This window comes from Asterias rubens, chromosome 13 (genome assembly GCF_902459465.1).
Source record: "Asterias rubens chromosome 13, eAstRub1.3, whole genome shotgun sequence".
In the NCBI taxonomy this organism is placed as follows: Eukaryota; Metazoa; Echinodermata; class Asteroidea; order Forcipulatida; family Asteriidae; genus Asterias; species Asterias rubens.
In genome coordinates, this window is record NC_047074.1 from 12,839,582 (window position 1) to 12,865,438 (window position 25,857).

Sequence of the window (25,857 nt, forward strand, 5' to 3'; positions counted from 1 at the left end):
GGTTAGAGAACTGTCTTTCTTTATTTTACTACCGCGGAGTAGATTTATTGGATGTTCGGGAGACTTCTCAGTTCCGAAAAGAACTGTCCTGCTTTTTAACTTCTACCTGGGCGGAAGGTATTGAAAATCGGCTGGGACGTTGGGACGTCCTAGGACGTCCCAGCCGATTTTCTACTTTAGCTGGTAGGATCGTACAACTGCGGAGTCAGTTGGACAAGGTTGCTGTTTGTTTGCTAATAGTGTATAATTGCATGGTGTGTGATGTGGAAACAATCTTACAAAAACTGAACTAAATAGCTGAACCCTGCTCTCTCAGACAGACGGCATCCCAGAAACCAAAGACCCAATAAGTATGAAACTATAGATAATTGATTGAAACAATATGAATTTCATAATTCTAATATAACAAAAGTACTCTCCCACGTCTACATTGATAGATGAAGTAATACTTCTAAAAACCATTTACAGAAAAATTGAGTAGGTACTCACGACTACCCCATCACACATACTTGTTTAGAAAGCGCTGACAAAATATATTATACTCAAAAGTTTAGAGGGCTGTGGCCGTTAAGGCCAAAATGTTAGCCATATTCCTGGGATTAGAACCATTTGTAATACTCAAAATAATTGTAAGCATAAAACTTACTTGGTAATGAGCAATGGAGAGTTGTTCATAGTGAGTATAAAACAATGTGAGAAACGGCTCCCTCAGAAGTAACATATTTTTTTTATTTTTTATAAAAGACTTCAGCTGAAGCCTTTTAGTATAAATCTCAAAACACACAAAGTAATGCAACAATAGTGTTTTTTTCTTTCAATATTCTCTTAAAAATGTGATGAATGATTGAGCAAATTTTTCACTGGTTTGTTATGTTATGCTTATTTGGGATACACCACGTGAGAATACTGGGCCCAATTTCATAGAGCTGCAATGTATATGGCATGACATTTTTGCCAGTAACATGTGAAAAATAGGCGAGCTATTTTCGTGCTTACGCAGTTTTTTTTGCTTAAGCAGCTCTATGAAATTGGCCCCTGGTCTTTAACGAATAACAAACATGTCCAGTGTCTTTAACAATAAGTAACAATTCAAAATAATTGAAATTCACTAATGTTTTACTATCTTCCTAGATGAAGTAACATTAGAGCAGAATGCTGTGTGGCTTGAAGCCGATAAGAACTATATCTCATCAACAACCGTCCTATCAGCAGTCTGGCCTTCATTACGTCATAGGAACTACGTCTGGGCAGCAGTAAAAGACGCAGGATCTGCCGGATTCGGTGACTTAAACAATGGATTGAACTATCCATGTGAACACCCAATGGCTGTGGGTTGTGGAAACACAGGTAAAGGGAAAACTAGAATTGTTACTTATTTTTGTTCACACTGTAAAAATATTTGGGTCAGAATTTTCCCGGTTTCGGGCGGGTCAAAATGACTCGCAGCAAACACGCAGAATAAGACACAGGATCTGCCTATGTCGGTGACTTAGGCCATACCTCCATGCTTAGGCAAAGGATTGAAACTATCCTTGTAAACAAAAGAAAGCATTTTTACCACCATTATTATAAAACCGTGTTTAACATGGTTTAACGTTTAATGTAAATCTGTGGCCATTGTGTTTTATGTTACAAAAAGTACCCATACCCTTTAAAGAAAAACCACCATTGAGCAGTTTCTTGACTGAATGATTCTTGCTCTAGATAAAGAGTTTGTGAACGTCCAAGACCTATCACTCGAGCACGGTAAATGTTACCGCATCTGCATCCACGCTGATGAAGTCACAATAGAGCATGAGAAATGGACGGAAACTCTGCCGTCAGTGTCCAGCTGTAGCGACGGTGTGGTCGTTGATACGACACCGCCGACACCCGGATCTGTCTGGATCGGTTGGGGCAATCATAACAAATATCAGGTAACTCTAGTTTTCCGACGTTTTTTTTTCTGTGATCTTAGACGAGTTTTTTGTTACAAATTCTGTCTGTTCCTTTAAACTTCCAAATTAATTTCCAAATGGATATCTCCAGCTTAGGATTTTAAATGTTGTTATGTTAAATTAATATTGTGCTAATGTCTAAAAAGTGTTTCGATGTACACACTTTGTGTCTCTGTGTTTCTATTAGAGTTCGACTTCAAAGCTGGTTATACAATGGGAGTCTTTTAGTGATGTTGAGGAACACGGCTTGGCACGTCATCACTCTGGAATCAAATACTACGAGTATGCAATCGGTGAGAATCTATAATGGTATCCTTATGGTTAACCATTGTGCCTAGTGTTGAGATCTCTTGAAAAAAATTGTTTGAGACACCTGTTGTTGAAATTAAAGAAACATTGAAGAATTTGTTTTTGCTAAGCTCCTGGCAGTGTAAGCACTTGTAGAAGTTTGAGATTGATCGGCCATCTGGGTCAAGGCAAAATGGTGAACAACCGATTACACATTTTGCATGACATTAACTAAAAAGAAAATAATTAACAAAAAGGCTCACTGAGTGACAAACTCCAAATGCGAAATTAATTTTATTTATTTCTCTTCAATAAATCAATACCGAAATATTTGAACGATGCTTTCCTGCTATCATTATTAGACTGTAAGTTTGATGTAAATCTTTGATTTTAGACGAGTTTTATTCTTACCAATTATGTAATGTTCCTTCAAGTAATGTGAGTTTACATGTAAACGATGGCTGTATTTTGTATAGGATCAATGCCAGGTGGAAGCGACGTCATAGACTTCACCCGTGTCGGTATCGCCAACAGCATCATCATACACAGCTTGAGGTTACAGAATGGACACGCTTACTATGCAGTCATTAGAGGTAATACAACTTCTGATGTCACGGTTCATTTTTATTTAATTATTTGACAGAAATTAATTACAATTTGAAGGAAGAATTTGAGGTCAAAACTGAATTTGAGCTTAGGCTATAAAAAGACGTCATATGAAAAAATGGTCTCTTTTTAAGTTATTAAAAAAGAAATGACAGCTTTTACTAAATTCTGAATAACTGTTTTACTGTAAGACAATGTGGCATGGGGAAAACACAAAATTACCAACTAGAACAAGCAACACCATACTTTTCATATTTTTAGCCACTGATTTCGTTGGTTTGTCTACAACATCAGCGTCTGACGCAATTATAATCGACACAACACCACCGACTGTGAGTGATGTCTACACAATGGACGTTGGGGGCAGCAGCTTCATTTTGTCCAAAACATCTGTCTCACTAAGGTAAGTCTGTGAAAAGAAAGCATTCTATACGTTTTTTTTTTATTGCAATCCTGGTTTTCTTTTTCAAAGAACTGTTATGAAAATTGATGACAGGAATATTACAAAAATTGACATTCCATTGATTGATTAACCTACATGATTGGTACTATCACTAAAAAGGTAAATTAGATGCTAACAAAATTAAAAGTTAAGAAATACAAGGAATTACCCCCAAATACTTTGTTAAAAAAAAGTCCACCATTTTGTTGAATAAAGAATTGAATACCACACATTAGCTACCCATGTTTTGTTGAAAATGTTCACACAAAACACACATATTTTCTTAATTATTTTATTTGATCACTTTAAAATTTATTTTCTACAATATGTAAACGGTTTTTATTGGCCAAAAGCGCCCAATCTGGAGAAGATTTGTCCCTTTAAAAATCATGCACTCTTCAAAAAGTTACCAACGTAAAAAGAAAATGTTAATGTAATGATCCATGAATACTTTCACAATTTTAAATTATGACAAAATGAACATTTTGTTATTCAATCACAGTTGGGAGAATGTTTTCACTGACCAGGAAAGTGGAATCGCATACTATGAGTGGGCAGTGGGTTCACATCCGGGTCATGCTGACGTCATGCCATTCAACAGAGAGGACTCAGAGTCTGGAGTCAATGACCCTTCACAACCTTTGACCCTTCATGAAGGTCACTCGTATTTCATTTCAATAAAGGTAAGCATTTATTGTATGCAGCACTTAAACGATTCTGATATTATGTCAGATTTTCTTTTAAAAAAGGTAATTCACATTCACTTACCATAATGTCGTTTAGAAGACAAAAAAGTTCATTGATAAAAATTACTTTCTGCAAATAATATTGTCTGTTTTCACTATACAACAAGACCTTTAACTCAAAGTAACTGGTATAAATATTTTAACAATATTTATCTCAGGCCATCAACCATGTTGGGTTGATCACGTTAAAGGCGTTCGGTGCCTTCACGGTAGAAGAGAGCCCTCCAGTGGCCGGTCACGTCTTTGATGGAGATCCATCTCTCGCATCATCCAATCACAGAGATCGAGACTTCCAGGAGGACCGGAAGACGATAAGTGCATTCTGGGAAGGATTTCATGATCCACATAGCGCCCTCATGGGTTATTCATGGAAAGCAGGGACGTGTAAAGGCTGCACTGACATCATACCTGAGCAGAATATCGGCATGGATACTGGTACAGAAAAATACAAACCAAATATAGAATTTTTTTTTTTTCAAAGTGCTCCACTGAGAGTTGGGTCCAAGCAAAGTAACTTTCGTATGAAAGTCACTATTCAGTGAACACAATGTAGGTTGTTGAGTTCCATGACAAGAACGTTGTTTAAAAGCTTCGTATTAAAATGCATCTTTGCTCATATTATATAACTATTTCTTACAAATCGGTTTGACTTTCTAAAGGTAAAGTCCAATCTTGGAACTTAAACTGATTCGTGACTATCCCTAAAACCTAAAGCATACTTATAGTTTTTGTTCCGACTGCGTTTTATCTCCAACATAACAAATTGCGTGTAGCAAGTTAATTTGTCTTGTTACACACATGTACATGTATTGCAATTGATACTGTACGGGCAATAAACACTTTTGGAAACATTTCTTTTTCAGAATGTACAGCTGACAACCTGAACCTTGTGCCTGGTTTAACATACTATGTAACTGTGACGGCCTGTAACGCTGCTGACCTGTGTACTTCAGTGACATCTGATGGGGTCCTGATTGATGATTCGCCCCCGTTGGTAGGTCGAGTGTTTGATGGAAGCCCCGGTGCTGGCGATATCAGCTTTCAGTCGTCAAGGTTGGTTTCCTTCTCGAGTTTGATTTTTCTCGAAACTACAGGTTATCAGTTAAAAGGTTCTTTAAAGAAAAACAATCTGAACAAGTTAACACAGAGTTCCTAAAGATTCATTGATTGAATGTCATATTAAGGTCACACAAATTTTGCGGAGAAATGATGTACACTTTCGATGGAAAGAAAACCAAACAACCAAGCCCTATTTGTTGAGGTAAAATTACCCCATTTGACAATTTGTACATGGACATTGTTCAAGTACGATTGTTTCATTTAGTAACAAATTATGTTGAGCTAACAAGAAACAAGCTTTGTAAGTTTATTAAAGGCCATATTTCTGGTTGCCTTTATATTTGTTCGTATTGCTCGTTTTACAGGAGGCAGCTCTCAGCACATTGGTGGGGTTTCCATGATCCCCATTCCAGCCTATCACACTATGAATGGCGAGCTGGTACCACACCAGGCTCGGCTGATATCCTTTCATCAACGCGTATTGAGCTGTCACAATCTGCTCTGATGTTCCTGTCGGAGTCAGATCAGATGCTAGACAATACTGATATCTACATCACAGTCCGTGCTTATAATGGGCTTGGTATGTGGAGTGAAGCTACATCCAATGGGTTCCGTGTAGATTCAAGCCCACCTCGAGTGATTCAGGAACCAACCATTGACGGAACATTCGGAGTGGCTGTCACAAACACTCAGGTAAATCTGATATTAACAACAATTCTTTATACCAGAATGGCTTTTGAATCAATATTTGAGTTGTGTCTTTTTAGTTTCATCGAATAAGGTCAAATCAAGAAGCGTTTTGACAATTTATGTTGGTTTCAGTATAACTTGTCAAAGTAAAATTGTTTTGTAACGATAAATACATTGCAAAAATGAGAACAACAAATCTTGACAAGACTTTCTTGTTCAGGAGATTAACATTCAAATAGTTTTCTTTAAATGAGCAAGAAATCGTTCATTAGATCTTTGAGCTTTGTAACTTAATTACTTGTATATTTTTTGATGAACATTGTTATGTTTAGGTTCTTTGTGACGTCATTCGATTCGTCTGGAAGTTCGATGACCCAGAGAGTGGCATAAAGGAACAGTACGTGTCAGTGAGCACACATCATAATGGAGATTTTAATATTCCAGCACTAAAGGTAATAACTTTGAACACAAAGTCATTGCTCTGGGCAGAAGTAACATTGAGATACATACGTTAAAGGAACACGTTGCCTTGGATCGGTCGAGTTGGTCTTTGAAAAGCGCTTGACTCCATAAAATTGCTTACCGTGTAAGTTCTCAACGTAAGACACGGAAGAAAATCGTGCAATTTCGCGGCATGTTTGTGTGGATCATTATACTCTACTTTAAAATTATCCTTCTAACCATATGCATTTCATAACAAACAGTTCCAAACGCTTTTCAAAGACTAACTCGCCTTATCCAAGGCAACGTGTCCCTTTAATTCTTGGAATTTTGTAGGTTCAGTATACTTAATTGCTCATATAAAAAACATACCTCGTTGGTCTTTGTTTCGAATTAAAAAAGTATATAATTTTTTACAGGTTGCTGGAAGTGAAGTAGACCACACCTTCACCAATTTGACCTTACATGACGGAAGCCACTATTTCATCACAGTGGTAGCATGTAATCATGCCGGTCTCTGCACTGAAGCAAAGTCAGCAGAATTTCTTGTAAGTTTGAATAATCAATTTTACAAGTCACAATTTAAACCATTTTGTTTGTTTGCGGATGACACAAGGTTGTTGTATGCATATAAAATAAAAAGACTTAGCTGTGCAGAACCTTAATATTGAGCTCAGGGTAATCACTTTGTGGCTTTTAGCAAATAAATTATGTATAAACGTTCTCAAATCAAATTATATTTTATTTTGTGCTAGCCAGTTCAAGTACACTCAGTCTGTTCCTTTAATTCTAAATAATGCCAATCTTGAGCAGGTTAAGGGTACTAAATTTCTGGGAATTCTTATTGATGAAAATTTGACTTGGAAGAAGCATATTGGCACTAATAGCAGTTAAAATATCTAGAAATATAGGAATAATGAGTCGGCTAAAAAATGTCCTTCCCTGTAGCATATTACTGACCTTGTACAACTCTTTTATTTTACCTTATCTTTATTAGGCTAGTGCTCTAAACCGCTAGGCCACGACACACCACATTGTTTTATAATATTTTCCTCAGAGCATTAGTAAATTTCTACCTTACCATTTTAAGAACTATTTATCTGACAGTTATATCCGTTAAAAATAGTCATGTTATCAAAGGGTTATGACTATATCTCTATCACTTGTACAGGTCGACCGTAGCTCCCCCAACGTGGGAACATTTGCAGTTCGAACAGGGAGTTCAGCCGAACTAGAACATCGTCGCATAATTTGGATAACTCCAACCGGGACAGAATCATCTGGTCCCACAGTAGGTTCCATTAATTCAATTAAGATATAACTAATTTGTCGAGCTAACTTTTTATTTAATCAACACCAGCTGTAATTTTTTATATAAAACAATGATGTTTGTTTAATGTACATGTATTTATATTCGTTTGTTTGCTTGTTTGTTTGTTTGTTTGCTTGCTTGTTTAGATGATATTTCCATCAGGGGAACTCAGCAAACTCCCACAAGGGGATATAAATACCAAGCTGGCAACAGCCAATCTCTCTCTCGCATACAAGCATGGGTTTAAAGTCTATGATTATGAATTGCACAAATCAATCAGTTGTAATTAAATAAGTAGACGACAACACTTATTCTAGTCATTGTGAAATCAGCAGTTAGCTTGGTAGGATACGAACTCATAACCTTTCAATTGCAAGTTAGTCATCTGAGAACACGTTGACAGTTGAAGTTAAGTGGATAAAAGAAAGAACATGATTTTTATTAATCACCCTTTAGTTACGTAGAACATGATGGTAAAAATAAACATTCCAAGCAAAATGTTTATACAAAATATCCTTGTGGTATTGACTTGATCAATTGAGGTTTGTGCCGATCTGTTGTTGGTTTTATTGATAGAAAACAAATTTACATATATTAATAACAGTTTTAGAACTTCGTATATTTTTATGTTATTTTTCCTGAAGCCTCCACGCTATCACTCTGGTTGGATGACATGGTTACAGGACACGCCTAGCTCCACTGGATCCCTCGCCCTTGCTTGGATTGGGTTTGCTGACTTACACTCCGGTATCAGTCACTACTTTGTCTCTGTTGGACGAACGTACGGTGGCTCAGAACTCACTCCCGTAAGTATAAATAGTATAAACTTTGTATACTTATTGCGCTGGTATCCGTCACTCAGTGACGCCCTAAAAGGCGCTCCAACATTCAGTATTTACCTGCAAGGTATGTTAATCTACGTTTGAACTAAGGGACATACTCATTTTACGTAGCGCCATAGGTTTGATGCAGTTCCAATCCAAAAAGGAACATCTTGGGCAAACCACTTCTCTTTTCGACGAGGCACTGTTTTTTATGTGCGTTATACACAGCAAACGTGTAAAAACTTGTATTTATTTCGGTACCAACTTATACGCTCACTGGACACCTTTGGTATTGTGAAAGACCAGTATTCTCACTTGGTGTATCCCAACGTATGCATAAAATAACAAGCCTTTGAAAGATTTGGCTCAAAAGATCATCGAAAAATATTATGAAAGAACTGCTGTACACATTTTGTGTGCTTTCAGGTAGAAATAAAAGGCCTCGGCCGAAGTCTTCTAGTATTTTAGTTTGAAAAAACCTCTTTTTACAAAACTACGTTACTTCGGTTGGAGTCTTTTCTCAAAATGTGTTATACAATCAACAACTCTCCGTTGCTCGTTACCAAGTACGTTGCTATGTTAATTGAGTAACAACCAAACGTGTACAGTGCCTTTAGTTTAAACCTAAGTATTGGCTCACCTATTGTTTCTGTTGTAGAGAGGACCAGTTCGTGTGAGCCACAGCAGTGATGGCATGTCATCGGATGAAGGCATTGCACAAACAGCAATTATACCAGTAGAGGGCAGTATAACTGATTCCATCAATCACTACCTTTATGTGTCTCTATGGGCTGTAAATGGGGTAAGTCTAAAACTAGACTACTAGTTTTTAACCACTAAAAGGGCAACATAACTTTTAAAGATAAGTGTTCCTTCTCTTAAAGCTCCACATAATCTAGTTTAAACTACTTAAAGGCAGTGGACACTGTTGGTAATTGTCAAAGACTAGCCTTTACACTTGGTGTGAATAAAATAACAAACCTGTGAAAATTTGAGCTCAATCGGTCATCGAAGTTAATAATGAAAGAAAAAAACAAGATTGTCACACAAAGTTGTGTGCGTTTGGATGGTTGATTTCGAGACCTCAAGTTCTAAATCTGAGGTCTCGAAAACAAATTCGTGGAAAATTATTTCTTTCTCGAAAACTATGGCACTTCAGAAGGAGCCGTTTCTCACAATGTTTTATACCATCAACCTCTCCCCATTACTCCTCACCAAGTAAGGTTTTATGTTTACAATTATTTTGAGTAATTACCAATAGTGTCCACTGCCTTTAAAAAACGTATGCAGTCAGTTTCCCTGGAGGTTTATTATTACTTATATCCTCATAGTTCAATGAGAAATTAGCATGACTCTTGCTATATCTTAATGGTGCAAATGTTGAGAACTGTCAATAAGAGATTGTCAAAGATGTTCATACTCACAAAGTTAAGTGACGGGAACTATTTTTATGGTACTGCCACTGTTTGCGTATTTTTGCTAGATCTTGATTTCTTTACTTGGAAAATCAATGTCAAAAATATCAGTTTTGTTTCATCACAACCTCATTTCTTCTTTCTTGTTTTCTTCATGATTTCATTTTTGAAGGTTGGCCTACCAAGCAGTCGCCACCATTCGACATTTGAAATTTCTGAAACATCACCCGATGAGGGCGCACTGGTCCTGTTACGTCGTTGCCAATCTGCAACATGTGAGGGTCACTGCACTTGTGCGCCCGTTCATCTAACCTGTTCTACAGCACAAGGACTCTGTAGTGATTTAACAAGAGGTAAATCGACACGAAACTTAAGCTCAGCCAAACTTAACAGTACAGTTTCTAAATTTGTCATAAAATTATCGATCAAAAATTACGCACTAACCTCAAGGTTGGTGAAAACAAAAAATAAAAACACTTTGCTGTTTGACAGCGTGCGTCAAAATGACAGTACCTTAGAATCGTGTGTGGGAGTTTGCATTGTTGTAAGCTAAGCTCAAAGCTGCAATAAATGGGGCTAATACAAAACGGAGCTCCAAAATGACGTAATATTAGTGATGACGTATCCCTCTAAAAAGCGCCTGAGAATTATATTAAACAAACAAAATTGTGTTAACTCACGTGTGAGCGTGAACTCAATTTCCTTAATGATTACAAGCATTTGAAACAACATTTCAGCAAAGATCAATCGGTGCTGTTTTCGTTCAAGAAAACAAAACCGTTCATTGTTTTTCTCTTTGTGGTATCCATAAAGACAACCCTAATACCGAGATCGAGGTACTAGACGTTATTGATCTGAACTTTGTCGATATCGATAACTTGATTGATGTTGATGGCACTCCTACTCAGTATATGATGGCTGCTGCATGGCGGGTCAGTCAGCTGAAAGGACTGAGTATCAATTGGTAAGTGTAAAAGTATATCTGCTAAGTCTATTAAAGGGAAGGTACACGTTTGGTAATTACTCAAAACAAACATTAACTTAAAAACTGACTTGGTAACGAGCATTGGGGAGCTGTTGATAGTATGAAACATTGAGGGAAACGACTCCCTCTGGAAGTAACATAGTTTTTGAGAAAGAGGTAATTTCTCACTAAAATAATAAAAGACTTCGTCTTTTATTCCTATCTGAAAGCACATAAATTCGTCCAACAAGGGTGTGTTTTCTTTCACCATTTTCTCGCAACTTCAATGACCGATTGAGCCCAAATTTTCACAGGCTTGTTATTTTATGCGTATGATGGAATACACCAAGTGAGAACACTGGTCTTTGACAATTACCAAACATGTACAGTGCCTTTAAAGGGGTAGCAAAGAAGTCAGTTTGCCAAACAAAAATATCGTTCCATCAAATAAAAAAATACCTTATCATATTTCAGAGTAGAGTCTGGTCCCACAATCAGGACATAGTCACCAGGGTCCAGTTTCACAGGGCTGTTTAAGCACAAAAGGTGGCTAAGCATAAAACAAATTATGCTTACCAGAACAGGGTTACTAGTCAAAATACTTTGTCACATGCACCAATTGTGACTTGTATTCTGCTCATTTCTGCTAAGCAGAAATTTGCTAAGGAATTATTTTCTGCTTATTTATAAGCAGCACTGTGAAATTGGGCCCAGTCCTTCGAAGCCTGACTGGCAAGGATTGGCAATCGCAAGGAACTTTAACATTAGTGCTCCACTGTTTTAATTTGTTTTCTTAATTAACCAGTTTTACCCTGTGCTTTGCACCACAATAACACCAAAAGACACTGCAACGAAAGTCAAGAAGATATGAAGACTTTTATTTAAAAAAGATGACAAAGGAATGAATGTTTTAAGTTCTGGAAGAAGGGGAACATTTATACAATCGGGTAGGGACAGAAACTCAATCCACATACAAGGCTTCGAGCTGGGATCACAGTTAGTTAGAAACACAAAAGAAACCACTGAGCCAACCTGGAGAGTTCTAATTCTACCACAGTTGCATTCCAAAGGGTACAATAATCCGGAATCGTTTTATTCTAATTTGGTTGAAGGTATGAATGGAGTATTGGGGACGACTCGTCAACAGATGTTGAGCCCACAGGGGTATTCGATTCAGCCAATGAAAGGGTTTGGTTTGACATTGGACAGGAAAATCATACCATCTTTACACTCGATAAAGGTAAATGAAGGTGCGACGTTCGACATCTCTTGTACCCTTATAGGCTTATGTGGTATTACTGAATAAGCGATGGAGATGAGTGCTTGACGGTTTGGCTATTATGTACAGTTATTATCCAGTTTAAAGGCACTGGACACGTTTGGTAACTGCCAAATACCAGTATTCGCTCTTGGTATTCTCACATATGCATATACCAACAAACATGTCAAAAGTTGGGCTCAATAGGAGACTTTCCAACGCTAGGCGGCAGCAGACATACCGGGTAAATTTCCATTGTTTACGTAGTTCTGAACATGCGCATAATTCTGAGAACAATGGATTTACCCGGTAAGTCTGCTGCCCTCTATCGTCCCAGAAAGTCTCCCATTGTTTATCGAAGAAAACACCCTTGTTGCATTACTTGATGTGCTTTCAGATGCATAGCAGGCTTGAGCTGAAGTCTTTTATTATTTGAGTGAGAAATAACATGTTCCTCAAAAGCTAAAACGTTACTTCAAAGGGAACCTTAAGTTCTTGGTGAAATCGACCCCAGATCCCTCTACTGATGTGCCATGAGCATCTCAACATGGTTATAAGCAGTGCGTTATAAATGTTTGCTGTTTATTGTTTCAGACCGGACTCTGACAGCTGGATTGAGGTATCATTTTTACGTCCGGGCCTGGTACAGTGACACCTCGTACGCCGTGTTTAGATCAGATGGTGTTACGCCAGATATCGAGGCTCCAGAAATCTCAAAAGTCAGAGGAACAAAGGTAAGCTTAGCAATAGAGTTTAGTTTTTTTAACTTGCAAGTATTTTTGTCTCCTTTTAATGATTCATCTTTATGTATTCAATGATCTAGACTTTGATCTAGAATATTGATGCTAGGAAGATGGGTAGATAGCTTTGATTTTTTAAAAGGGATTACATACTTGTTTTGTTTTGCTCACAAAACAGTTGCTGGCAGTGTAAGCACTTTATGTAATCCGACATCAACATAAACCGACAACCCTGTAGAAGTTTGAGATCGTTCGGCCATCTGGGTATAAACGAGAAGATAGTGAAACCCCGATAACACGCTCATTGAGCTTTTAACTCCAAACGGGAACTTAGTTTTATTTATTACTCATCACATCTGAAATTTCAGACAGAAATATTTCAAGGGATGTTTTCTACTCTAATCATCATTACACTGTGAACATTTTGTGTAAATCAGTGATCCTAGGCGTTTTATTTTACCAGTGCTGTTATTATTCATCCTTATGTCTTCAATGACCTAGACTTTTTAATCTTGATGCTTGGAAGAGTGGTTCTTAAAACGTTAAATTTGATATATTATTATGTGAACTCAACGTTACCTTTCAGATAAAGGATCTAGCAACCGAACAGTCTACGGCGGATACCGACTATCTCAACGATCCTGAGACTCTGTACGTCTCTTGGGAGGGAGTGTTTCGAGACGACGAGATATCACACTATGAGGTATCACTCAGCACATTCAAAGGAGGTATAACTATTAAGACACATTAGTAGCAGCTGGGTCATAGTTCATAGTTCATAGTTCAATTTATTTTCACTCAATCATTTAAAATGACAAAATTTAACATCACAGGAGAAGACAAACTTAGTTATAGATTAAGTGGGGAGGTCTCCTGAAGGCAAGCTTCTTAAATGGAGACCCCCGTCAAAATCAGAATAATGACTAATACAATCAAACAAGGTATTTCAGTAAGAGGACCGTTTTAAGGTTTTTTTTTTTTAGATAAGGGCTCTTGCATTTTCTTTGAATCCTTCAAAAGAATGTTCCTGAAATTTGTGTGGCCTGTTTGTGCTCTGAATCAATCATTTTTAATCACATCCTCTGTCAGAGATCAAGAGATTTGAAAAAGATAAAATGAAAATGATCTTTGTTCGTGTCAACCAAATTTATTAGTAAATTACCAGAATAGTGCAGCTCGTTGAATAATTATGTCCACACCCTTGAGAGAACATAGTACCCCATCACTTAATGAACTTCATTGGCTACCAATTAGAAAACGAATCCATTTTAAAATTTATCTTCTAGTTTAAAATGCTTGAACAAAACTACACCTCAATATATTTCCACTTTACTGTCATATTTACACTCCTCCACGATTTCTTCGGTCCACACTCGACATCACTCGCTTGAATGTTCCCCGAGCGAGCAAAGTTCTAGGTCAAAAAGCTTTCAGTGTGGCTGGGCCCATGATTTGGAACAATCTCCTTACTGCCATTAATCTGTTACTTCATCTGAATTTCGTAAAGTTCTAAAGACTAGCCCTTTTTCAACGTTAGTTGCTTTCAAGTGCGCAATGATCTTGGTGGAATAGCGCCTTATAAATTTTAAATGTTATGTTTAAGTATGTTTTTTGTTTTTTTTATTATAGGTGAAGATGTCAGTCACTTTGCCGCCAAAATCTTACCATCGAGTGAACCGAGGACACAGTTCACTGGCCTTGGTCTTCAGAGTGGGCACCGTTACTATAGCAACGTACGGGCAACAAACAAAGCTGGTCTGCGCACACTCAGAAGCAGTGATGGCTTTGTGGTTGATCTGAGAAAACCGGATGCTGGACTGGTGTTTGATGGGATAGGTATGACGTAAAATGCTTCCATGGTTTTTTTTTCCAGAAGTGCAATTCTTATTGAATTTGTGCGCTGCTATTATTATAATGTATATGGTTTTTATATATTTCCCTTTCTACCCACTTAACATTATTTTTAGTTTTAGATACATATTATGCATGTCACAAGGGAGACCATTAACTTGATAAACTTTGCATCTTAAATGGATACTCCGCAGTATGTTTCCCTCGATGTAGTTTTTTAAACCTACGTTGTGAAACATAAACTTTGCATTTTGTATAATGACTTCTTTTTCTATTGATAATTACCCTTTGCTTTTCAAACTGTGGAAATAAATTAACCTTGAACCTTCTTTGAAACAGAATAAACCATTTGTCTGTTGGATTTAAATATTGTCTGGTTAATGACGTGCTTGAACACAAGTTAACTTTGAACAGACTATCGAGACAGTTGCCTATGTTAGGGGCAAGCTTTTGCTTAGTTATGTAAGAGACGGTGATGAATTCACATACACAATTCTGAATGGATGTGTATGGCATAATGGAACCAGGGTTTGCTCATCCTGGAGGTTGCTATACAAAAGCTTGCCCCGAACCATTTGACATAGCAACTGTCTACATAGTCAAAGGAATTAAAATGTAAGCGGTACATTGTGACCATAAGCAAGTCATTGTGCCTACTATTATTCAAATCTTACTCCCGGAATAGCTCATTCAAAGCCTGCATTCTTCTCTTATTAGATCTGCATGATGTAGAATACCAGAACTCTAGTACATTGATCTCAGCCTCATGGCACGGCTTTACAGACCTGGAGTCCTACATTGACCACTATGAGTGGTGTGTGGGACGAACTCCTGACTCTACTGATGATAATGTCCTCCAATGTACCGATGTTGGTATGCAGTTATCAGCATCGACGACGCTTGAAGTTCCTCTCACAGGAGGTAAGTCTTCCTTAATTATGACTGATGTTAAATGTGATCAAAGTTCTGCAATATCATTTTCTAGTTGGTAAGACACTGCTCAAGATTTGCAAAGGTCGTGGGTTCGAATTTCCAGCCGAGTAATATGCCTGTGATTTTGTCACAGGACTCGGGTAAGTACTGAGTATGCAGTGCTAACAGCCATCAGTGTAAAATGAATATTCTTTCATTTATTCATTCATTCATTTAATTTCATTTCTTTATCCCCGATGCACATTTAACATCTATTAAATCATATTTTCTACTTTGCAATATTTATTACTCTATAACATGTAGTGTTACTACAAAGCTGTCGTTGACAAAATTTGATTCAATTTTCATTTGGGTCTTGTCCTTGTATGGGTATTTCCTGCATCACTGAAGACCCAATTTCATAGAGCTATACTTAGACAGAACATATTGCTTAATTTTCTGCTTTTGCCAATAAGAGCAGGATACCAGCCACAAATGTACACAAATGTGACACCGTAGTATCGCTGGTAACCTTATTCTGCTCAGCATAATTTTGATGTGCCTAGCTACATTTGTGCTTAATCAGCTCTATGAATGTTGTACTTTATTTGTCAAAATATAAATAATCATGAATATTTTGGTCATTATCATTGAATGTGCACAGAAATAATAGATATTACTCAAGTTTTAATTTAATATCATTGACCAGAATGAATTTTAACGGATCATTGTTGATCACGATCAAAACTTAAATCATGATAGGACTTTCATTTGGTCCTTGTTCTTAGGTATTAGGTACTATTCCATTGTGTCAGCCATTGATGCAGCTGGTTTAGCGTCAGAGCAAGTCTTCTCTGATGGAGTTGTAGTTGACGTCACTCCTCCAGAGCCGCAGAATTGCATCCACTCTGGAGATAATCTCATCGTAAATCCATCATTTGAAGGACAACATGAACCAGGTACGTCATGAAACCTACTTTACAAAGTAGAGCCCAAATATTTCACACACAAAAAAAGGCAAAACTTCATTTGCTGTATAATTGTTTAAATAATAAAAAAGTGATATACATTCCAATGTGAACGAGTTTTCTCCTCTAACTTGCAGAAGAACCTTTCACACAGTTTGTTTGTGCGTAAAATTTTAGTGTTATTTGGACCTTAATTTTGTATTAACTCCTTTTTATGCTCTTATGCAGATATTCAGGAACCGATGTCAACGCAGACGACCGAGGCTGAGTTAACTGACAACTCGTCACCTGCTTTGACGACAGAGTCTCATGTACCTGATTCCACGACAGAAGATGAAGCCGAGCTAAATGACAACTCGTCACCTGCTTTGACGACAGATTCTCCTGCAGTTGATTCCACGACACAAGATGAGTCCGAGCTTTATGACAACTCGTCACTTGCTTTGACGACAGAATCACCTGTTGAATCCACAGCAAACTCTGAAGAAGACTCTGAAAGTTCACAGGATGAATTAACGCCATGGGAAGTTGGCTCTAATACCCAACTCACTGTGATCACTCATGGGAAGAAGGTTGCTCGTGACGGACGTTCCTTCTTATCGTTACACGGATCGATCTCACAAACTTTCAACTCGACCCCTGGAAGCCACTACCGGGTTCTCTTCTTTACTAGTCACATTGTCCCGTCTCATGAGCCTCTGTTAAACCAGGAAGGTCGCATTGCAGCACCAGGATTAAACCGTGTCTTCAGGTTGTACAGCCGCCCAGCTGGTAGTCACTCTAATCAGAGTCTGTCGTCCATACAATGGCATGAACAGAGGTTTTATTTCACAGCCAGCGAAGCTCTCTCAAGGTTGAGAATATCATCAGTGGGGCGATCGAATGGAATTCTACTTGACAATATTCAGGTACGAGAGTTGAAACAGAGAATCTATCAAGTTAACGACACATTTAAAAAATACTAATTGAATGTTAACGTAATTTGGTTTGATCAGAAATTCACATTGTCATTTACCCCCCCCCCTCTACCAATTACTTGAAATCCACAGTTTGTAACCAAAAGTGATGACATTGTTCACAAAACTACAGGGTAACTTAAGTGTTGTATAGACTTGCGGTATGTTTTTGCAGGGGTTGAACACATTTTAACGGACGCAAACTATTTATTGCGATTTTTGTTACGTCAGTATTCGTATCGCATTCGCATTTGCAGGAAATATGAACCGGGCTTCAGACAGTTAAATTTGTAGATCTGTTAAAACATTCGTTTTTGTTTATTTACATCTTATCGTTTGTCAATTCTAGGTGACACTAATAACCACTGAGCCGAGCACTGGTCAGGGATCAGTCGATGTCCATACACAGTTTATCCACAATTGGTCATCACTCCAGGCCACGTGGCATTTCATAGATCCAGAGAGTCCAATCATTGACTATAATTGGGCCATCGGTAAGTTCAGTAATTAAAAAAAAAAAATTACTAGAGCTCCTTGTTACCCTTTTTATTGCTAGACTATGGACAAAATGAGAAAACTCTCATAATTTTGTATCGAATAGTTTTTGTTTCCGACCCGAAAGTAGCGATTATCCAGATGATTTAAACGAAACACAGTGGGCATTATGAACTGGCTATACAACAATAGTGATTATGTTCAACACGTGTGCATGCACCAGCAAAAATGTTTGTTTCTGTCTGGTTTTAAAAAAAAAATATCCCGGGATTTTGGCTAGAGTGAAACTTTTAAAGACCCATGCAGCAGACCTCCAGAACGATATCACTATCATCATTTGTGTACTATATAAGGGATGTTTCGCATGCGAATGGACACGGTTTGTGCGGCCAATACGTCATTGTTATGACGTCATACGCTACTCGCCATCCGCTTTACGTGCGGACGACACTGATATCCTGCTTGCTAGACGTAAATACGTTACATGTAGCTAAACGTATGCGTTTGCGTACCCCTTCGCGTGCGAAACCTCCCTATTAAATAAATCTAGGTTCCCATTAGCTCTTTATCTGATCCAGTCTTACTCCAGTCTTAACCATACGCTATTTGTCATGTCTCCAGGAACCAGTTCTGGTGGCACCCAATTAAAGAACTTCAAGTCCGTTGGAACCCAAACCAATGCTATCAATACCGAGCTCACCATGTCTCACGGTTCCTTTGTCTACGTCACGGTGACGGCAAAGAATGCTGCTGACCTTATATCCGTTGTGACCTCTGACCCTGTATTAATTGACCTGACAGCTCCCATTATCCATTCAGTTCTAGATGGAGGAAGTGAAGATGGTAAGTACATACTGACAACTTTCGTAGAAAACTCTAAATAGTCGTTAAGAACTGTTGCGCTACCAGTTGAAACCAACGGTAGGGTGTCAGCATATGTTTGTATTTATACTATAGTCAACAATAGTCACTGTTGACGGAGCAGTTAGTACAATATTGAAGGCACTGGGCACTTGGTAATTGTCAGCGACCAGTATTTTTACTTGGTGTATCCGAACATACACATAAAATGATACATCTGTTAAAATTTGGACTGAATTGCAAGCCTGTGTGCCTCGTTTTTGTTTTGAAAGGGCAAAGTACACCCGTTGAGGAAATTGTAGTATTTTTATGTTTGAGTGAGAAATGTCCTCTTTCTCAAAAAACGACGTTACTTCAGAGAAGCCTTTCCCCACAATGTTTTATACTATCAACAGCTCTCCATTGCTCGTTTACCAAGTATGCTTTTATGTTAACAACTATTTTGAGTAATTACCAATAGTATACAGTACCTTTAAATCAGACACAAGTGAAGAAAATAAGGCTCAGATTAATTGTATTGTATTGTATTGAATTTTATTTAACAAAAATAATTAATGCGGTTTGTTTCATTTATAGATATTGACTTCAGTTCAGATGACAAATCTGTCTCAATCAGTTGGTCCGCCTCTGATCCAGAAAGTGGAGTTGATTACTGTGAATGGGCTATTGGTAAGATAAGATTATAATTGAACCAATGCTTGCTTGAAAATGTTACTCTTGAGTTGCAATTATGTTCTTTTTGTAGTGACTACTTGGTGTCCTTTTTGGTTGGCTAACAGTTTCACAGAAATCCCAATAGAACTTTAATTACCAATAACTAAATAGCCCACCTTGTGAATATGATTTGAAGAATTTTTTCACTCCAAAAAGTTTGAGGTACTGCATCTCTGGAACTCCTTGCCTGGTGGATGTTTTTTTCCCCCTATCCTACAATCTAGATTGTTTTGAGAGGAATATCAATTCCTGCCTCCGACTGTCCTGAGTTATTTTTCATGTTTATTCATTTACTCATGTAGCCCCTTAACTAGAGTGGCTTAAGCCTTGCTTAGGGCGAACTTGCATTAAAAAAACGACTGAAACATTTTCCTTATCAGGTTTAGAACCAGGGCTTGATGACGTCATACCTAGCACAGTTTCACCCGATTCAGAGTCAAAGGTCATTGCAGATCTCTCTGGCGTCATGGTCGAAGGTCAGAAATTATTTGCTACAGTTAAATGCTTCAACAATGACGGGAGGTCATCGTGGAAATCATCTGACGGCGTTACCATAGTAACAGAACCGCCACTTTCACTGGCAGCCGTCGTCAAAGTAAAAGCTGTGTCCGATACAGCGTATGCAACGCTCGACGAGTACCAGTCACAAAATAGTTCCCTCAAAGCATCATGGGAAGGATTCACGGACCCATTTGGCATACAATTTTACCAGGTGAGTAAGCACTGATGTGGCTGAAGAAAACTATTTGGGTACATAATTATAACTACCTCAGATAGATTAAAGGCAGCGGACACTATTGGTAATTACTCAAAATAATTATTAGCATAAAACCTCACTTGGTAACGAGTTAAATGGGGAGAGATTGACAGTATAAAACATGGTGAGAAACGGCTCCCTCTGAAGTGACGAAGCTTTCAAGAAAGAAAGTAATTTTCCACGAATTTGATTTCGAGACCTCAGATTTAGAATTTGAGGTCACGAAATCAAGGGTCTGAAAGCACACAACTTCGGGTGTTTTTTCTTATATTATTATCTTGCAACTTAGACGACCGATTGAGCTCAAATTTTCACAGGTTTGTTATTTTATGCTTATGTTGAGATACACCAAGTGGGAAGACTGGTCTTTGACAACTACCAATAGTGTCCACTGCCTTTAATTTGATTTTGCTGCTGTAATGAACATTTTGTATTCATGATTTGATTGTTTTGTGGTTCTTCAGCGACATTACACGAGAAACTTATCAAAAGAAAACCACATTTATAACTTTTTTGATCACGAGTCCTTTTTCAACATTTCAGTGCCGTCTCACTGGACCAAGTTACTCTACATCTCCTTGGACACGATGTGGCTCTGCATCGGAAGAGCATCTGAATTGGTCAGATCTTACCCTGGAGGATGACGCAACGTATAGCCTGTCTGTCAGAGCTGTCAATCATGCGGATTTGATCAGCCAGGCTATCACTAAGAATTTCACAGTTGAGACCTCAAGACCTACCAGCCAGGGTATGTATGCAGTGCTCTCCCATTTTGTAAATTTGCTGAGCAGAGATTTGAATTGAGTTTGCATTTTATACAATGTTTCTTATTTAATTTCACTGCAAACAATTGTTTTTCTCAAAGCAATGTGTCAATACACTTGAATGCTTCTGTTTGTGTCTGGAATGGGAGAATTGGAACGCTAGGTGGCAGCAGACTTAATAGATAAGTGTGTATTGTTTACGTAGTTCTGAGCCGTGCACATTACCAGGAACAATGGATTTTACCTTGTAAGTCTGCTGCCACCAAGCGTCCTCTGAGAGTCCCCTATTGTATTTATTATTTTGTACGTAAATGCTATACTTCCGATAATTAAAAGATGTATTTTCACCATTTTATTTTTGCATTTTTAACGATATTTAATGTATTGCCTTTTTTTTTACCACTGTTATGATGTGTTCTTACTGTACAATTTGTATGTTGTTCTTAAAGTAGCCAAGCAAGCCAAATAATATGCCAAGTAAGCCAATGTGCTTTTACTATTACAGGTTCAAATTTTCTGAATACAACATGGGAGGGAAATGGCACCTTGGTTGATTTGAGCTGGGACGGTTTGTTCGTCTCCTCCTCTCCAATGTTCTTTGAAGTCTCTCTCGGTACCATCTTAGGCGGAAGTGACGTCATGCAGTGGGTAGAGACAATGCATACTGGTATGCGTGTATCACCGCTGGTTCCGCACACAGACTACTACATAACAGTCACGGCTATCAACGCAGCAGGGTTACCACAGACAGTGAACGTGGTGATCAACCATGGATGATTAAATCAACTATGACTTTGAAATGTGAACTAAAATATATATTTTGTATTTCCACAATGCTAAAACCTTGCCCCCTTGGTTAGCATGGTTAGGCAAGTCATTTTGAACGCTAGGATGCAAAACAATTTTTTGCAAATAAAACATGGTTATAAAATGCGTTTTACAGAGTTGTATTCTTTATGCACGTTCAGATTATGCAACTTTCCAGAAATGTTCTTGACTTTTTTCCGCATTCAGTCATCATTGATATAGGGGATGGGACGATAACTTCAAATGGTTATAACAAAACCGGCACTACTGTAAAGTTCTTGCCAGAAATTGACTGTACATAAAGTATTACAACCCAAGATAAAGTGCCTTGATTGATTAAAGGCACTTGACACTATTGGTAATTACTCAAAATAATTATTAGCAAAAACCTTTCTTGGTGATGAGTAATGGGGAGAGGTTGATGGTATAAAACATTATGAGAAACGGCTCCTTCTGAAGTGCCATAGTTTTCGAGAAAGAAGTAATTTTCCACCAATTTGATTTCGAGACCTCAGATTTAGAACTTGAGGTCTCGAAATCAACCATCTAAACGCACACAACTTCGTGTAACAAGGGTGTTTTTTTCTTTCATTATTATCTTGCAAGTTCGCTGACAGATTGAGCTCAAATTTTCACAGGTTTGTTATTTTATGCATATGTTGAGATACACTAACTGTGAAGGCTTGTCTATGACAATATTACCAAAAGTGTCCACTGCCTTTAAGTAGGCCTATTTTGTTTTGGTACCTGGGTATGCAGCTTTCATGGTGTTATAGCTTTAGATAGTTATAAGATGTCAGTCCAATATGCTAATTAGGCCTACAGTCGGGCATGCGTACAGACACCTCTAGTTGGCAAATGCCGTTAGCCATTTTTTGAAATTAATACCCAGGCCATGAGGCAAAAGAAAACTCCCCCAAACCTGTGCCGCGCCGCGAGTGGTGGTCCATTCTCGGGACAACATAGCTACATTTTTGCGGGGGATATGCTTTAGGAACCTCTCGCCGAGAATGGGACTTGAATCAAGTCTAACCATTTCTTTTGGGTGCGCCACTTCCGGACTTTGTTTGTGTGATAATTGTTGAAGTTACCCAGATTTTAATATTTTGAAAAAAGAAGAAACATTTATTGTTCTCATCATCAATTAAAATTCAATTCTAATACTTTCCACTTCCTATACGCACAGAGTGAATGTCACTGACAACGGGCAATCATAATGCAAATTTACTTTAAAGTAAACTGTTTGCTAAATCCGTCCATTAAATTTACTATTTCTAAAAACGTTTTATTTGAAAAAATAATTGTTAATATTTTTCATAATCGATTGTTATTTCTTGTTTTTGTATTTTGTATCAATAAACTAAAAAAACTACCGTGTTTTGAACACAAACTATAACCTGTGTACATCGTGTTTTATCGCCATGTATGATATAACTTGTTTTAACTATGTGCATCTTATTCGCGAACATGTACAATGTACATAAATATCTGCAAACAATTATGTTTTCGTTGATGCCTCCTTTGTTAACATCTACCTCGATGGTGTGTCGTGGCCGAGCTGTTAAGAGCATCGGACTCAAACTATTGTGTCTCTGATCAGCAGTGAGTGGGTTCGACTCCCGGTCGTAACACAATACATTTAACCATGATGCTTCGTCCTTCGGATGGGACATAAAGCCGTTGGTCTCGTTCATTCCGTACTGCACTTGAAATAACCCCAGTGCACTTATCGAAAAGAGCAGGGGTTCGCCCTGCTGGTGTTCTTGGTTTGATTGGCAGCATATTGCGCCACAGCACCTTTCATGGCACTTTGTGATAACATATGGTGATATAAGGAGTAGCTCTCATAATTCAAACGTAGTCCAACATTATGGATTCTCCATTGTGCGTGAGTTAACATGCTGATAATGTTTGCAAAGGACGTCCTCTCATGGCTATCAGAAAAATAGCACAGATTCGCCGCTACATGTATCTGCATTTAGCTACGTACTATACTCTGACAATATTCTTTGGTATGGACACCCTGATAAAGATCTCGCTAAAATTCAACGTGTATAAAACACTGCTGCTCGTTTCGACTCGTTTCTTGCTTGCCTCGTTTTCACTATATCACACCAGTACTAATGAAAATGCATTTGGCTCCCAGTTAGTTTTCATACAATTTATTAATTTTTTTTTGTTAACTTTCAAAGCTCAAATTATGTCAATATCATGCTAATTTATATGTACATTTTTTCACCATTATTCCACTATGTACTCGGACTTAAAGCTCATCTGAACAGTCGTTGCTTTCAACTTTAAAGTACATGAGCTTCTTCCATATTGTTATGGCCACAGATCATTTCCTGACGCCATTTCTTTGGAATTGTCTTCCTTTGCATACTTGCCAGGCTAGTTCTTTACACTGATTTTTAAAGGAACACGTTGCCTTGGATCGGACAAGTTGGTCTATGAAAAGCCTTTGAAACCGTTTGTTATGAAATGCATACAGTTAGAAAGATGTTTTAAAAGTAGAATATAATAATCCACACAAGTATCACTCAAAATTGCACGGTTTTCATTTTACGTCGCGAACTAACACGGTCGGCCATTTATGGGAGTCAAATTTTTGAATAAATGGCCGATTAGAGAGCTGGTACATTTCTACAATTATATAGGAGTAAAACAAACAGTGGGCCTCAATTACCAAACGTATACAACCCCTTTAAACAAGAATAATGAATTGCCAATTCACAAATCTTGGTGATTAATTTGTTTATTCGTGATTGAGAACATAATTGCTGCAAACACATCCTATCATAAGATGATATATTATTGACAGCTTGAACTGTCTGGACATAAATTGTCCATGTTCATGGAATGAATAATTACATTTCTAGAAAAGTGTGCGAGCGAATGAGCCCGTGAATCATCAATTATGAATCAACAGTACATTGACACGGAGTTTGATACGGACATGGTGTACGGCATTCATGGTAAGATTGAAAAGTACAGATGCTCACAGATTTAGAGATGACTTTTACGTGTTATAAAAATGGTCATGGTGGAAAGTTTACATAGAAGTATTTAAGTGTCATGGCTTTTTTGAGGTAAAACTAAACGATTATGTATTGCGGTAACACCATGTGTGTATCTACTTGCCAGGTAGAGTGCTTGCTTTATTCTACTACAGCGGAGTAGATTGTTCGGGTGTTCGGGAGACTTCTCAGTTTGAAAAGAACTGTCCTGCTTTTTAACTACTACCTGGGCGGAAGGTGTAGAAAGTTGGCTGGGACTACTACTTTAGCTTATAGGGTCGTAATTAACTGCATTATCGCGGAGTCAGTTCTTGGAGAGGTAATATACCAGAGTTAATACGCAGAGCAGTTCTTTTCAGAACTGAGAAGTCTCCCGAATATCCGATAAATGTATTCCACGGTAGTAGAATAAAGCACAGTTCTCTAAGAACAAACTCTACATGGCAAAAAGACACACGTGGTGTTACGGCAAACCAAATATATAAATATTAATACCTCACCATGCAATGCCTCAACTCATTAAAATAGTTGTGTTCTTGAGTATCTAAAATGCAAATTTTTGAATAAAAGTTTACCCTGATGACAGCCTGAGTTTTACAGGGTTGGCATTTTTAGATTTGTTGTTTAAATTGCTGTGTCACTCACAAAAAGGTGTGTTGCGTGACTGAGGTATCTTGGTTTTCTTTGTGCTGTAAACTATTTATTAGAACTATTTATTAATACATTAATTAGTTAATTAAACAGTTATTTGACCAAGACAAACACAACAGAATTGCAAAGAAGCAAAGACAAGATTATGAATAAAGAAGTAAACCAGATAAACGCAAAAAAGTAAGCCTGATAAAAAAAGTAAGTATACTTGGCCCTATGGAAAATTAATCAGACTGATTAATTTTCTATATGGCCAAGTATACTTCTCACCGTGTTCAGTAATTAGTGAGAACAAATAAGTTATTATTTAAGTATGAAGTAAATAAGTAAGTGAACGTATATACATTTTACATACAAATTAAGAATTAACAATTATTATTAG

The 25,857-nt window shown here is 37.6% G+C and overlaps 1 protein-coding gene across 2 annotated transcripts in view; it reads left to right on the plus strand.

Moving 5' to 3' along the window:
* Window positions 1-22,214, plus strand: part of LOC117298344 — a 44,885-nt gene extending 22,671 nt beyond the window's left edge. For both annotated transcript variants that reach the window (XM_033781550.1, XM_033781549.1), the window contains 29 exons: window positions 1,132-1,347; window positions 1,705-1,916; window positions 2,125-2,230; window positions 2,702-2,818; window positions 3,093-3,234; window positions 3,776-3,956; window positions 4,178-4,454; window positions 4,883-5,072; window positions 5,444-5,771; window positions 6,101-6,220; window positions 6,629-6,757; window positions 7,381-7,500; window positions 8,166-8,327; window positions 9,004-9,147; window positions 9,933-10,113; window positions 10,574-10,724; window positions 11,837-11,964; window positions 12,577-12,716; window positions 13,309-13,450; window positions 14,352-14,558; window positions 15,291-15,494; window positions 16,274-16,444; window positions 16,682-17,361; window positions 17,759-17,903; window positions 18,526-18,747; window positions 19,342-19,434; window positions 19,860-20,191; window positions 20,780-20,984; window positions 21,506-22,214. In XM_033781550.1, the coding sequence (XP_033637441.1) occupies window positions 1,132-1,347; window positions 1,705-1,916; window positions 2,125-2,230; window positions 2,702-2,818; window positions 3,093-3,234; window positions 3,776-3,956; window positions 4,178-4,454; window positions 4,883-5,072; window positions 5,444-5,771; window positions 6,101-6,220; window positions 6,629-6,757; window positions 7,381-7,500; window positions 8,166-8,327; window positions 9,004-9,147; window positions 9,933-10,113; window positions 10,574-10,724; window positions 11,837-11,964; window positions 12,577-12,716; window positions 13,309-13,450; window positions 14,352-14,558; window positions 15,291-15,494; window positions 16,274-16,444; window positions 16,682-17,361; window positions 17,759-17,903; window positions 18,526-18,747; window positions 19,342-19,434; window positions 19,860-20,191; window positions 20,780-20,984; window positions 21,506-21,777 (5,717 nt within the window). In that variant the 3' untranslated portion in view covers window positions 21,778-22,214. The remainder of the gene's footprint in view (window positions 1-1,131; window positions 1,348-1,704; window positions 1,917-2,124; window positions 2,231-2,701; window positions 2,819-3,092; window positions 3,235-3,775; window positions 3,957-4,177; window positions 4,455-4,882; window positions 5,073-5,443; window positions 5,772-6,100; window positions 6,221-6,628; window positions 6,758-7,380; window positions 7,501-8,165; window positions 8,328-9,003; window positions 9,148-9,932; window positions 10,114-10,573; window positions 10,725-11,836; window positions 11,965-12,576; window positions 12,717-13,308; window positions 13,451-14,351; window positions 14,559-15,290; window positions 15,495-16,273; window positions 16,445-16,681; window positions 17,362-17,758; window positions 17,904-18,525; window positions 18,748-19,341; window positions 19,435-19,859; window positions 20,192-20,779; window positions 20,985-21,505) is intronic.
* The last annotated feature ends 3,643 nt before the right edge of the window (window positions 22,215-25,857 follow it).